The 14,287-nt window shown below is 47.4% G+C and overlaps 1 protein-coding gene across 4 annotated transcripts in view; it reads right to left on the bottom strand.

Moving 5' to 3' along the window:
• LOC143429942 (pleckstrin homology domain-containing family G member 5) overlaps positions 1–14,287 on the bottom strand; it is a 58,618-nt gene that overhangs the window by 21,100 nt on the left and 23,231 nt on the right. Inside the window, exon 1 of one of the 4 annotated variants that reach the window (XM_076905818.1) lies at positions 11,350–12,111. The exons of the other annotated variants lie outside the window; for them this stretch is intronic. Within the exon in view, the coding sequence (XP_076761933.1) occupies positions 11,350–11,394 (45 nt within the window). The 5' untranslated portion in view covers positions 11,395–12,111. Of the gene's footprint in view, positions 1–11,349; positions 12,112–14,287 lie in introns of those variants that run through there. 4 annotated transcript variants of the gene reach the window in all.

Raw genomic sequence — 14,287 nt, 5'->3', positions numbered from 1 at the left:
GAAGACGCTCCTTCCGCCATGATAATACCTGTCGTTTAACAATCGAACGATCCGCGGCTTTAGTAACCCCCGTTAACGATCTCCGCATTCAGAGCGTGAACACAAAAGAAGAGGCACTTGATCGATAGCGTGGAACGATATGCTAGAAGTAATAGAAGAGCGCATAGGCGGCTAGTCTTGTCTAGCGTGAGTTGCGATACTAACGCTGTCGTAGGTCAGCGTGAATCACCGTACTGAGTCATCGCGGATCACTGTAGATTACTAAGCTATTACACGGCAACACGGAAACGAAACGGAGAAATCATCGTGAAACGACATAGGTCACGTTATGTAGAATCGATGTAGAATGTGTTGGCAATTCGAAATCAAGATGCTCGTTTCTTTACGACTCTCGAGGAACTGGTGTAGAACTTATCAAGAGACAGACTGGCGACCAGCAGCCATGCACGCTCAAGCTAAGTAAAGGCAAAAAGAAAATAGCCTAGAGACCTACTAAATGGCTCTACGACAACTAGACGTTTACACGTAAATTCGCAACGAAACTGACACGGGGCACTTTATCGAATTGTCACAGTCTAATATGGGTCGCGATGGTGTGTCGTCACGTGGACCATCCGAGCTGTCAGTGGCTAATATGGATTAGAGAACTAAACCCCAGCGAAGGGACACGGGATTGGACACGTGCGCGTCAGGCAAGTAGAATAAGCACGTGCGTTGTCAGACCGTCGCGATAAGTGAACTCTTAATCCCGAGCGTGGAACGTGGATATTAAAAGGATCGGAGGCGCAACGTGCGATAACATTAGCACAATATCGCAGGGTAGTTTAGCAGAGGCGTCGCTCAGCGGAAATGGAATCGATAAACAGGCGATCGTGGAAAGTTTACCGCGATAAGAATTTGGCGAACCAACGACCAGTGAAACCGGTCTCCAGTTAATGGCCAGCAATGAAATAAATTCCCTCCTGCACGTCCGGGGACCATTAACGCTTCTGTCGTTTCGCTCGCGAAAAGTTTGCTCTACGATTCGCCCTATTCGCTCGGCTAACGACCGAGAGAACGGTAACGAAGCGTGTGTCTCTCCTCGAAACGTCTCTTTTCGTTACTCGTGAAACAATCGTGAGACTTTTCCTCTTTTCTCTTTTTAATTGCCTCGTTAATTCGAGCGTTTTCACCGTTTCCAGTCGATATTGCGTGGTAGCTAGCCACGCGATGCAAAATTATTCGCGGAGAACGTGTAAGACAGTGGATAACCGGTTGCGGTGTATCCATAGCTGAACCGCATCGTTTAATTACGGTTAAGTCTGCGGGAGCGTCGAATACCCCGTAGCTTAAAGCCTTCCGCGTGTGAGAGTTCGCCTCCTTTGCCCCGTTTCGCGATGGTTGAATGCTTGACAGTCTCTCCTTACTACGTGGCCAAGCGTTGATTTATACTACTGGCGGAGCGACGTGGTAACTAGCCAACCTCTGTGACTAACGGTAGAACGAGTTCATAAATTCGCGATAATCGCTTCTGTCGTAGTTGTCCAACGATCGTGGCGAGAACAAATCATTAGTTTTTTAAATATTCATTGGGTGGCCAGGTAAACTCTTGAGTCCACTTCTAACGCGATCGAGCAATAATTTCGAGACAGTCAAACTTTATTCCCCTACTTTCGCCAAATCGTTTTTCGTTCTTACCGCTTTCTTCGAAGCCTCGAGTCGTTAAAACGCTCGTCTAAAGCGTTCTCCTGTTTTTGTCTCTACATTACTTATCCTTATCGGTAGAGCAGAAATGTAAAGAAAAGAGAGGAAAAGAACTGAGCAAAATTGTCCAGAGACCGGGTGTGGTCTTGGGCCATTAACGTCCTGCTGTTTTAATGGCTACGGCTGACACTAACAACGTGGTATTTCACTTAGCATTTTCTTCTTCGTGACTTGTATCACTCGTTCGCTCGCAAAAAAAGAAGACCACCCTGTACGCACAGACAAAGGCAGGGGAGGGCACAATGCTGGTGGCTTTTGGTGTCGCGCGGGTCGACGGGAAGTAACGGAGACGAGTCAGAGTTTCGGTGTTTCCACTAGTTACCGAACTCGCGCGAGGTGTGGTCAGAATTTTAATTAACTTCCGCGGAAAATGCAACGGTTTCGCAACTTTCTTCGTCTATTTCTGGAATTCGTTCCATCTCGGCAGCTGTCCCGGGAGATTCCGGTTACGCCTTATCAGCCCTACGAATGAAAACGTTGCCGGCAACTCCCAGTCTCACTGTCATGCCTCGCGGAGACGTGGCCACGTCCCCGATTGGGGTATGAAAAAATAATCTTGTTGCCCTGAATGACGCAGGGGATATTGCACACCCGGTGTGGGCACGTCGAGCCGAGAATTCGATTACTCTGCAATCTCCTGGCATTTGCTACTGGCATCCGGCTGTTTTAAGTCACACGCAACGGTGACCTCAGCATTTTGGTAATTAAAGCGGGACGATCTGCCAGTCTCAGCGGAATCTGGCTTCTATTCACACTATCGAGCAATATAGTCCGTTACAATGGGTATTGCCGACCACGCAAGACGCTGAGCACTCCTTTTTCATTCAACATACCAGACGCAATAGAGAAAGATACATGGACTACCCAAAGCTCGTCAACATCATTCTGTAATTCCATTAGCCAAGAAAATGGAAAAACGGGGACGTTGTACTCGGTCCAAGTTACAGCTCGATAATTACGAGCGATATGCGGGGGGATTATTAATACAGGGCTGAGGCCGCTTTATTGACCGTAGAAACCGCGGGGGTGGAAGAAAATATTTTTCATCGTTTCCCTTCGTTCCATAAACGGTCCCTCGTTTATCTTCCGCGCGTTCGAACCGGCTAAGATTGGTGCCGAAGGATACGTCAATATACCGTAATCTGGTTAAACATCCTAAGCTTGAAAAAAAGAGGACGACGACGCGGACGAAACCACGCCCCCATCCTCCTTGGCTTTTCCCGTCGACGTCGTTTGGTAGTCGAAGCCACGAAGATTGGAACGGCTTGGAAAGCATCTCGGATGACGAATCAATCTTGACTGCGTCTACGCAAATAGTGGCTCGGTTGGGCAGCCGCGCGCTCTTGATGGGATGTTCCGAGAAAATCGAAATTTCACCCTCGTTTGTTTCTGGGACAACGAATCGCCGCCATTGAAGGAATCGGGGACAGCCAAAGATATTACCTCTTGCGGTTCGCCTCCCTGCACGCTGTTTGTTCTTGAGCTGTTCTAGCGGCACGAGGGGACATTCTTCACGAATTTCCTCGATCTTACGCGCGACAAACGTGTTCCACTTTTTCTGAGATAGGGAAGACAATAATTATTCTTCTTCTTTATTTAATTATCGACTTGAAAGTTGCGAAGAGTCGACTAACTTGAAAGCTGTTGACAATGTTATTAAATTTATCCCATAAAACAGGATCAGTCGTGATGGTTTACAAAAGTTAACCCTTCCCCATCGAACCCGCATTAAAGATTCAATAATTGAGTTGCTTGTAAAAAAAAAAAAGAAACAAGGAGGCAAAGGGGAAAAGTATCGAACCGCGAAGGGACTGCCTGCTGAGAAAGTTTCGAAATTTACGACTCCCTCGTCCCATCGAAAGCGTCTCAAGTTTCCCGGCCTGATAACTTCCCGTTAAGGTAACCGGCTGTTCAGAGAGATGGAAGAGTTCGGCTCTGAATATCGTTTAATTATTTGCCCAAAGGTCCTCCATTATACATGGCATCCTCTCACAACGGATCGACGTGGACGATAACGAACATCGTTGCATAACTCGGACGTTTCGAGCCTTTCGCGGAGCACCTCGTTTGCGATGGAATCTCAGTCGAAGAGTGTCGACAAATTCCTCTTCAGCTATGGCTGTTTTTATGACGATACTTGAAATGAAGATTCACTGGAGACCTCTTTGATAAACGATACCCTGAGATTATGTAAACCGAGTGTTCTGCATTTCAAACGTTTCGGACCACATTAACGTAAGGATTTAAAATTCTGATTCACCGTGGCAATTTTTCAGCTCGCACGAACTCTAAGTGTGCGGGAATTTGAATATCGCCTCGACAGCTGGAACTGACAAATGCTCCGTCGGTTGACACGGAAATAACAAGATTAGATTAACTTCAATCGATCCAATCGAACAATTCGTCGATAATACAATTAAACGGCAAATAGGAGTACCATTCGCTTTGTTATCAGTTCTGCTGAATCAAGCGCGCGGTTCAAATAAAGGGAACCGCATAATTCTGTCCTAAGCGATTTCGCGATCGAGCACTCCTGACTGTTCCCGTCGTCGAAACTCGCGGAACTTCCGGAAATGAGTGGCATCGTCGAACGTTCGAGGTTTTTCCAGATACCTGCTCAGTTCCTCGAGAAAGACTTACTCGAGATCTCCCCTCGAACGGCTCGGTTGTTTCGCAAAAGCGACTCATATCGATGTTTTCCTTCACAGAGGCCTCTCCCTCCGACCTGTGCTCGTCCTCTCCTACGGTATGGGCAATAAGGCCACCCTTGACCGAGTTTATTCTCGCCGCCCTACCCCTTTCTGCCATCGGTACGTCCTAATAAATCGAACAGAGTGTTGCACGAAGCAGAACGCAAACTTTATCCGGCCGATGATTAATTATATGTGACTGGGCGATATTTTTCCACGGTTGCACACGTGACGCGATCGATGGTCGGGTTCGTAAGCATTCATCGACACCTTTTGGGCTCGCGTTCCGGCGAATAACGAAGTAGCTGACGCTTTTGATTAACGACACTTGGCCACGATCCGGGAACACCTTGTAACAGCTTGTAAGCGGCGAGCCCTACGCGTCGTACGAGAATTATTGACTTTGCAGGAGGATGCGAAACTTTCGTCGCTAAATGTTTCCCTGGAGAGCGATGGATCGCTGGCTGGAGAGGGTAGACGGGTCAGATTTTCCTCGTATCGGAAGAACTTCGACGAGTGGAATTACCTATGATTAAATACTGTTGCAACAACCGTTGGAAGACATTTTTTTTAAGTCGAAGTTCCCAGTCGCGAGAGAATAGAAATGCGAGGGAAAGTTGCGAGGGAGAATCATCGAAAATATAGGAAACTCGTAATTTAAAATTCTGATTAAAGTTTCCGCTAAGAAGAACGTTGGTGGTAACTTTTCTACTTTGACTATGAAAGTTCTCTTTGTTCTTAAATACCTTGGGGGACAGTTTAAACATTCAAAAGCGTTCAACTGCTAATACCGCGTGGAGAAGAACAAAGTTGCCCTCGATGGGATATTCGAAATTATTGGATCTCGATCGCTGACGATTTCTCGCATTGAAATGGCTCATTGGGAAAATTTCAAAGTGAAACCCCGCTGTGCACTTCGAATACTACAATGGCATTAAAACGAACATTAACAGAAGTGCCAATCGGCATCGAGGGTAGTGCAAACTTTCGTCGAACAGCCTGCGAAAAAGGCTGAAACAGAGGACACGGCGCGTCGAAAGTTATGCCAACTTTGGTGCTCGAACTTTGTTTAAATTGCAAGGATAGGCTGCTCGCCTGCGCTGATTGCTTTTTCCGTGCCGCGAGTCCGGGCTGGAAACGATTGTTCCACAGAATTATCGATGGTCACGAGATTGAGGCGGGTCTTTACTCAAGGGTAAATCAAAGGCGATCAGTTTAAGCAGCCGTAGAATTGCTGGCTTTCCTGTATGCGATATTGCAATCTTTCGACGTTCGAGGAATTCACTCATAAGCCGAAATGAGAAACTGAATTATTAACTCGAGAAGATTGAAGAACAACTTAAATTATTACGACGCGTTAACGTCTCGTTTACCCGCGACAAGAACTTCACGAAGAACGTTAATTAACGCGTCATTTCCGAGAGTGCTTATCGTTTAATTAACATCTGTAATTCCAGCCAATTATCGCAAGTGAATCTAGTTAATTAATTGCGCTTTACCGCTATCTCTATCGCGCAGATCTTTATAAAATGTAATAACCGAAACGCAACCAAAAGCAAAAGAGAAAAAGTTGAACGAAGTCGCGAATTCCATTAAGATAGATTGCAAAGATTTCAACGTAATTAATCGATGGAATAATCTGGCAAACGGGAGCAGAAATAAATTCGAAAAAGTCGTAAATCTCGTTAAGATCGATCGGAAAGATTACAGTCTAATTAATCGACGAAACGCAGAGGGGTTTCCGCCACTGCCTTCCGGAGAACAGTCGGTCCACGAGGCTGCGGGGCAATTACACCTGCCATGGCGGAGGTGAATCGCTTTCTCGGAACCGAAACAGGCCGCGCCGTTTCGATTTGATAGCGGTAGACAATAGCAAATTATTTCACGGCGAGTTAATTAATGCCGACCGCCACGATTCGAATTCATTCGCGAAGGGAGAAGAGAGGAAGCAATGGAGTATCGCGCAGCCGGCGTGAAATCGCATTAAAGCACTGTACGCGATGATAGCGGCCGTCCTAAATCACACGATATGCCATCGCAAACGTAGCGCAATATGCATGATCATTGGAAATTGGATCGTCGATGCGTCTTGTTTCTCACGCTGAACGCGAAGCTCTTCAGCTCTATTGCTTTGACGCGTTCCTGGAAACGACGTATCGCTAACATTTTAGGAAATTTCAACAAAGATAGAAATGGAATGCCACTTTAAACTTTCCGGAGTTCGAAGAAGAAGATATACTTGACAGCATCAGAGTCACATTTTCAAGGCGATACATTCGTTCTCAACCCCGGCTGCATCGCTACTCTGTACAGATATATCTGACAGCTTGGATGAAATGTATTCGAAGCTCCCTAGATCCGAGCGGAGGCACAAAATTAAATTAAGAATAATCGGAGCTTTATTTGAATAACATTGGACTTTTCTACTTGGGGACATAAAAAGTGCCGTGGAGGAGTGTACCTCTTGGCAGAGCTTTCTTTGCTACTCAAGACGGTTGGAGTCGAGCCAAAGATTATCCACGGCATCGTTCCTCCAGGGACTTCATAACTGAAATGAGCGAACCTCGTTTCCCTTGAGGTCGCCATTGAAACCCTTTCGATCCTTTCCAGTGGGTCCACAGCCCACGTCATCCACCCCCTCGGATCGATTTCGTGGATAAATACCGACGCCTATTCCGCGCTGCGCGATCGCAAACCGGAATGAATGATGCATAAGGGCGACCCTGTCGGAATTTCAATCTGTTCTCTGCGGTCACCGTTCATCTAGCCGACTATCCACAGCTTTGTGCACTTCTCCGCGCGGCGAGTAGCGAGTAGTAGATGTCAAGCCGCTGCTAAGCTAAACTAAATCATTTTTGTGTTTGTCACGGCGTTCGATGATTCACGAAAATGTACACGATAAACGTAGCTTAACGGACAATAACGGGAGAAAAGTTTCTTAACGCTGCATTAGAGTGTTAAGTGAGTTTCATCTGGCTAAAGTTGTTCACAATGCCGCTGAACGCTTTCAAACTCTCTTGTAACATGTACAACCGATCCCAAGCTTGTAAGCGTACTCCAACACAGAGCTTACGTGCTCCCGGCTACTCTTAAAGCGATAAATGATTGATGGGAATTGTCAAACAAATGGAAGTTCATAATCACTGCAATAATTAGTAAACGTAACAATATTGATACTATAAAAAAACGTATATTATCCATAAAATAAATCTTGGAAGACGTCCATTCCAGACGCCATTGAAAGGGTTGGTATGATTGATGGGTCCGATAGGGTCGAAATGTGTTTGCTCTTCGGGCGCAGATAATTTCGCGAGGGTTCAGGAAGTGGTCGATGTCAATGGATTCCGGTTGACAAAATTCACCGCATTAATCGTCGAGAGAAAATGCTCTTGGGCGGAATGAATTTTGTTTAAGATGAAATTAGTTCAGTTTGATATCTGCGCCACAGACCAGTTCCCCGTTAATATAGATATACGCTCAGCCTACCCAGCTATAGCTCGCTACGTGGTATCGTGTTTCCCAGATGCATCCAACCGAAAATTACTCACCTCAACGGTGTCACGACATCACCCACGCTTCCTGCCCCGCATTGTATAGGCGTCCTCGCGCGAATTTTCAGAAGTCCTATCGTAGGGCTACCGTAGGGAACGTGTTTCCGCTCGATAAACCGGAGCGTTTCATTGTTTAAAAATGTACGAGCAAGTACGCGATGGGAACAAGGCAAACCTCATTAATCAATCCGGCAATACCGCTGCGGCAAATTTAACTTGGTAAACGCCATTTGTCGACTTCTATAAATAAAAGCCATTTGGGTTGGAAAGCGTTTCCTCGAAGATAGCTGCTCTTAATCTTTATGAACGATGATAGCCGTCCGCAGATAGGCCAATGCAAAGGTTATAAATTGGAACGAAATGCGGCACATTGATAAGATTCGATATGGAAGGCGTAGCGATCCTGAGTGCAACGAGAGTGCACTCGTGATCGATTCTAGGTACTCACGGAAACCTGAGGAGTCAATGATAATGGGAATTAGCCAAGTTCAGCGTGAATCCGCCACAGTTGGCTATAAGCTACGCTATAAAGCGCCGGGAGGGTTGAACGTTCTTCCGCGACGCATAAAACGGCTGCTATGATCGCTGGGAGGGCCTCATAAATTCTCTAACTGTCACAAAGACAGGCTCCACTGGTTATGTAATTTAGAGCTTCATTCGCGTATTAACGGCGTTGAGCGCGCGAGTTGACCGTAATAATTCTTTCAACCGTGCGCCGGAGGGGGTTGCTTTATCGAGGACAGCACGATACGCAGATATTCGTCGGAGAATTTTACGGCTGACGCAACGTTTCAGCGTTTCAGAAGGTTTCCATCATTGGCAGTGAAACGTCAATGCCAGCCGATAGTAATTTCGAGGCGCGACATAGCCCTCGAAGATGACTCCAAGTGGAACGGGTCGACGTTACGTCGGACGATCTACTGCCGCGATAAAGGAGGATAATTTGTGTTAAACGGGACTCGCATTCTTTCCCAGTGGGACTTCGTTCATCGTTACGTTTGATAGGTTATTTAAAAGAGATAGAAGAATTGAATAGAGACCGAGCATTTCAGCAATTGCCCATAAAAAATGCACCGGTGTATGCTAAGAACTCGATAACGGTTGACAGTGATTTATAGATCGGCGTGTCTCTAATGCACTCGAAGAAACCATCCGCTTCTGCCTGCATGAAACGCGATAAATCTTAGTTAAAAATTTTATTTACACCCCGAACTTCCGTTACTTGCAGGGAATCGGTAGATAAACGATTATCGATACATCTATCTCGGCGGATCATGGGGCACGTCACCTGGTTAATGTATTTTTCACGAGGAATCGATAACACGTGGATACAAAGATGAATCATGGGAATTGAGTCACGCCGCGGCACCGCCATTGTATCGGCTAATTAAATATATACGAGGTGGCCTGTTTAAATATTTGTCCGTACGGCAGCGTCGTAAATTTCCGCGCAACCCCCGAAACCGGGTGACCCGCTGCTAATGGCAGCTGAAAAATCAATTTGCAACGCCACCCTGCTCTGACACTCGTAGCGCCGCTTCGATGGAAATTGAATTGAAAAAAAAAAAAAAAAAAGAACGGAAGAAGGGAATATAAAATCCCAGAGGGAGGATGGCGCAATGGAGACGTGTAATTTTCCGTAACATTCGTATGATCATTTTTGCGCATGAATTATAGAGTCGAGACGATTAGCGATCATTAATTATATCCTTGGAATGATGGATAGGCGATGTTTTCAGAGATGACAAATATAACTCGCGAAACTTCTGTTCGTTCTCACGAATTCCCTCGACGAAAGCTGATCGTTCAAAGGGGTGAAAATAATATAAGCACGGATAACGACGATGTTCTTTGTCGGAGACGATGTTCTGCCGCTAGTGTCCTGGCTGACAGCTCGATCGATTCGACTAATGGATAATCGGTTTTCAGGTCGTCCGTCGTCAACTATTCATCCGCGTCGCCTTGAATACAAACCGCGTTTACTTAGCTCGCGCGCGCACCTTTGAACGAAACACCTCGGTAACGTTTTAATTGCCCACGGAGGATAATCACTATCCTGAACTGGAACCTCGTAAATCGTTTAGATAACGATCGAAGGACTTCGCGGCTCGGGCTCTCTGAAATTGTTTTGTGGGACCGTGATTGCGATGAGGAACAGCAGATAGCTCGCGGTGGAAATAGGCTTTTTAAACGACGAATAAGTTTACCTTGCATGAAGTCCGGCTAATATGAAAACCGCTTTGGGACATCGTATAACGATGCCGCAGTTCTCATAATTGCCGCGAAAGGCGTATAATTGTCGCAAGGGCCTTGAGGAATTGTTGCAAAGTTCAGAATTGGCCCCGAACGTTTTCTAACTTTGCGTAACCCAATTGCAGGCGTGTAAAATTAATTCGCAGCGCTGTCGTGATGCATGAAATTGTGCGCTGCCAACTCGGAACAACAAGGAAACTTCTTACAAAGAAACGAGAACTTGTCCTTTTTTATTATTCCTAACGCGGAGCTTGAATTGTGAATTTCCTGGTCCTAAGGGACGGCTTATCGTTGCGACAGGTTAATGCCGTAAGCAACCGTGTTGTTGGCCTTATGGCGCCAACTTTCCAGACGGATTTATACGAGAGGCAATTCCAGCCAGCGACAACCAAACGATTATTCTTCCACCTCGGCTAACCAGCTGTCCACGTTTTTACGGCCAACCCTTTTTCAACCTCCTCGGTGCTAATGGGACACATTCTACTACTTACACCCACGCCACTCGATCTCTGTACTCGTGGCCAGTACAAGGCTGTGGGTGGAACTTAATTATGGTTCTGATAATGGATTTCAGCTAGCAGCAAGATTGGCGGCGAGTTTACAGCTGTTCGAATCGCGGCTTCGATCGAAAAACAGTCCCATTTCGATCACGATTTCCCGGGGCAATTATCTCGCCCTCTGATCAGATGGAAGTGGCAGATTTCCGTGCGGCTCGCGCGGAACTAGGTCGTCGTTGGTAGACTACAGGCAAAGTTTCGAGAATCCTTAGACCACTTTCACCACCCCTCACGCCTTGCACCAAGCGGGAACGCGTGTGCCAGCTGGTAACACTTGATCTACTAATAGCCACCAGCGCGTCGAATTAATACATCCATCGGAATTATAACATTCGATTTTATCTCGCGTGCCGTGAACAACCAACTCCACGATGTGCCAAAAATATGCCAAAATATCCTCTGATAGCCTGTCCAAGTATACAGCCTTCGAGCCATGTTCTTTTGGAAGAACTGTCTTCGAACCAATTCTTCCAAAAGTTCAGGGCTCGAACGCGAGTATCTCGTGAAAGCGCAGTGCAGTATCATCTCTGCCAAGACGAAGGCAAGGTACGATACCTGAACGCGACCCATCGGTGGCGATACCACCAGGAAGATTCTCATGGTGGCTTTGAGAAAGTCATCTTGATTGCGGTTGGTCTCGTGCAACGCTGCCTCGGAGACGCTGGCACTGCCCTGGCCGGTCTTCCGGCGCACCTTACGCCTGATGCTGCCCACTAGCCTTCGCCAATCCTGTCCTGGACCGGTTGCGCCAGCACCGGATGCGCACCCGGCACCGCCACCACCCCCGCCCCCGTAGGTGGGCGCATCCTGGCCCTCCGACGACCTCAAAGGGCTTAGCTCGCGACTCGACCGCCGGCTGAGGGCACCACGACCGACAGTGGCGGCCGATGCGGACACCGTGCCGCTACCTGTCCCGTTCACGGTCTCCGTGCCCTCAGCACCGGTGAACCGGTCCACCGGCCCGCCACCGCTGGGCCTGGTTGCCCCACCCTGACCGAACGAACCAATCGCGTAGCGTCCGATTCCGCTGCTGGTGCTCAACCTACGCACCAGGCCACGCAGACCACTTTTCTGCTTGCTCTCCCTCTTGGCCTCTTCCGGGTTACTTTCCTTCGATGTTTCCGCGCTGTGGCCTAGCTGGCCGATGTAATCGAGGGCGTCCTTTATCCTCCAGTTTATGTTGATGATTGACGAGTGACAGGGTACGCGAGGAAGAAGTTGGGTGGTAGTAGAGTCTCGCTGGAGCGGGCTGGAGTGCCTCGACTTCTTCAACGAGGTACGACACGGGGTTACGTAAGTTCGGAAGCTCGTTTCTCTCGATGCCGCTGCACGCCTGGGAGATCATTAACGTCAGTTGTTGCGAGAGCCGTCTGACTGATGGCGTCTCGGAAGTCTCTTATGGTGTTCGTTGTTCCGGTTCACCGTATAGATGGTGGTTCCGTTAAGTTATTGCCATGTAATTGGATCGGTTGGTACGATAGCCGAAATGATCCACGGTCGGGATTCAATTGAACCTTCTCAGGATTGCTAGCCGTGTCTCCGAGATCCGATTTCTTATTGTCTTCGGGAACTTTGATTCGTGCTACGTGGGCAACCTGTTCTACTCGTAAAACTTTCCCCAATCTCCGTTAATAGGCCCCGGGAAAATTTCAGAGGGGACGTCGTTTCACCGTGGACCGTGGTTTCACTACCTTCGAGCGGAATTTTCGTCGCGAGGAAAGGTCATGCTCTAAGCTCGTACGAGCCACTTTTCCGCGGTAGTTACGGTCAGCTCTGTTGATACTCCCACCACGTAGACCGGATTGCAAGTTGATTTCAGTAGGAGTCACGTTCCGGGGGGACGTTGCACTGAGTGCCGCACACCGGACGCTAGAGTCGATTTTTCCACTCGAGGACGCACGAAATACGTCTCACGGATGATGATACCATTTGCCTAATGGCGGTCCCGTGTACTCTGCCTCGAAATGCTCGTGGAGACGTTGGTAGAGCCGTCCCCCGTCATCGAAAAACAGTTCGCAGAGAGGCGTCGAGACCGCTGAATGCAGCTGATATTGCGGGCACAATGGATTCTAGAAGCAGCCGGTTCGACGCGACGATTGCATCGGGACGCCGTAGTCCAGGTGGTTGATTTCCTCGTGACGGCAGTTCAAATCGTCTTCCGTCGTTCGCGTCGACCTCTCCTTCTCCCCCTCGGTCCGATGAAAGCTCGTTGACACCGCCGGTATCATTCGACGGTTCGATTCTTCCACTGTTGCCTCGGTTCTCGATGAAACAGGTCTTTCCAACTTTCCACGCGAGCACCCAGCGAAACTTTAGATAGTCTTGATCTTTCGTAACGGTATCGTAAATGAGGCAAACGGGAGCAGACTTCTTTTCTTCGGGACAACTCAGAAACTTCTCTACCTTTCTTAATTCTTGATAAATTAAAGGACGATTGCTTTCATCGAACAGTTACGACTCGAAGGATCGTTCGTTTGTTAATTATCTTTTAATGGAACGCTGAAGAATTCTATCGATCTCCTTTACTACTGTAGCAAGAATATCGTATTTAACTTTTAACGAACGATTGAAATCTCCTTCTACTGTTTTAAGAAATATTGCTTGTTTAAAGTCGATGTTGACGAACAGTATACCGATGTTATCTTCCGTTGCGATTTATTCACGTTTTGTTAACTACAACGTTGATCCGTTGACTCAACATCGTGGTCACGTTCGCTGATCTTCGTGGACGAGCCGGCGTATACTTTGACAAGCGACGCGTGACGGTTTGCGTTGTCTGGCATCTGTGTAATCAACGAATCGGATGAGTGAAGGCAACCCCGTTTTTGGGGCCACTCGGCGAACTCACGACCTAGGAACATGCTTGGAAAATCGAGTCTCAGAGAAGCTGCTCGCGGACAGAAATTGTTAATACATCCGCGCGTATCTGGCGAACCAAGACGCCTGGCGCAACGAGTTGTTGACCTGAACATAAAACTACCTTGAAGCGCGACCGCTTCCAAGAAAAGCTCCTCGTGCTTTTAATTATTCAGAAAGCCGCGATCTGGTTGCATTTTAAGTCGAGAATTTACGATACTCCACCCTTTTGCAGATCCACCCCCCAGTGAGAAGACCTGAACACTCATACGTTGGACTGAAAGTTTGTTTTCTATCCTTGAAAGAGGAAACTAGTTCCGTGAATTTCAAACGTTCCTTTTAACCTATTTTCTGCGTACGGTTGCATAGAAATTTCATTTCAGTTCGTAAATCCGACGGAGACATCCTGGATTCGTTGCCCTCCGGCAAACCGCGGACTTTCCATCCACTGTTATCGCGGCTGATCTCTATGCAAAATTGCACATATCGCCGGATAGGAACGAGAAATAAGATCGAACTTAAATCGGCGCGAGAGGAGAATAAATTCCGTTGGATGAGATGGTTCGATCGTCGCGTAACTCTAGTAAGCCGACGCGTGTGATTGAAGTGAAGCTGCGCGGAAGAATAAATCGACCAA

This window comes from Xylocopa sonorina, chromosome 12 (genome assembly GCF_050948175.1).
Source record: "Xylocopa sonorina isolate GNS202 chromosome 12, iyXylSono1_principal, whole genome shotgun sequence".
In the NCBI taxonomy this organism is placed as follows: Eukaryota; Metazoa; Arthropoda; class Insecta; order Hymenoptera; family Apidae; genus Xylocopa; species Xylocopa sonorina.
The sequence above is the reverse complement of the archived record's forward strand: the minus strand, read 5'-3'. Positions and strand labels throughout refer to the sequence as shown.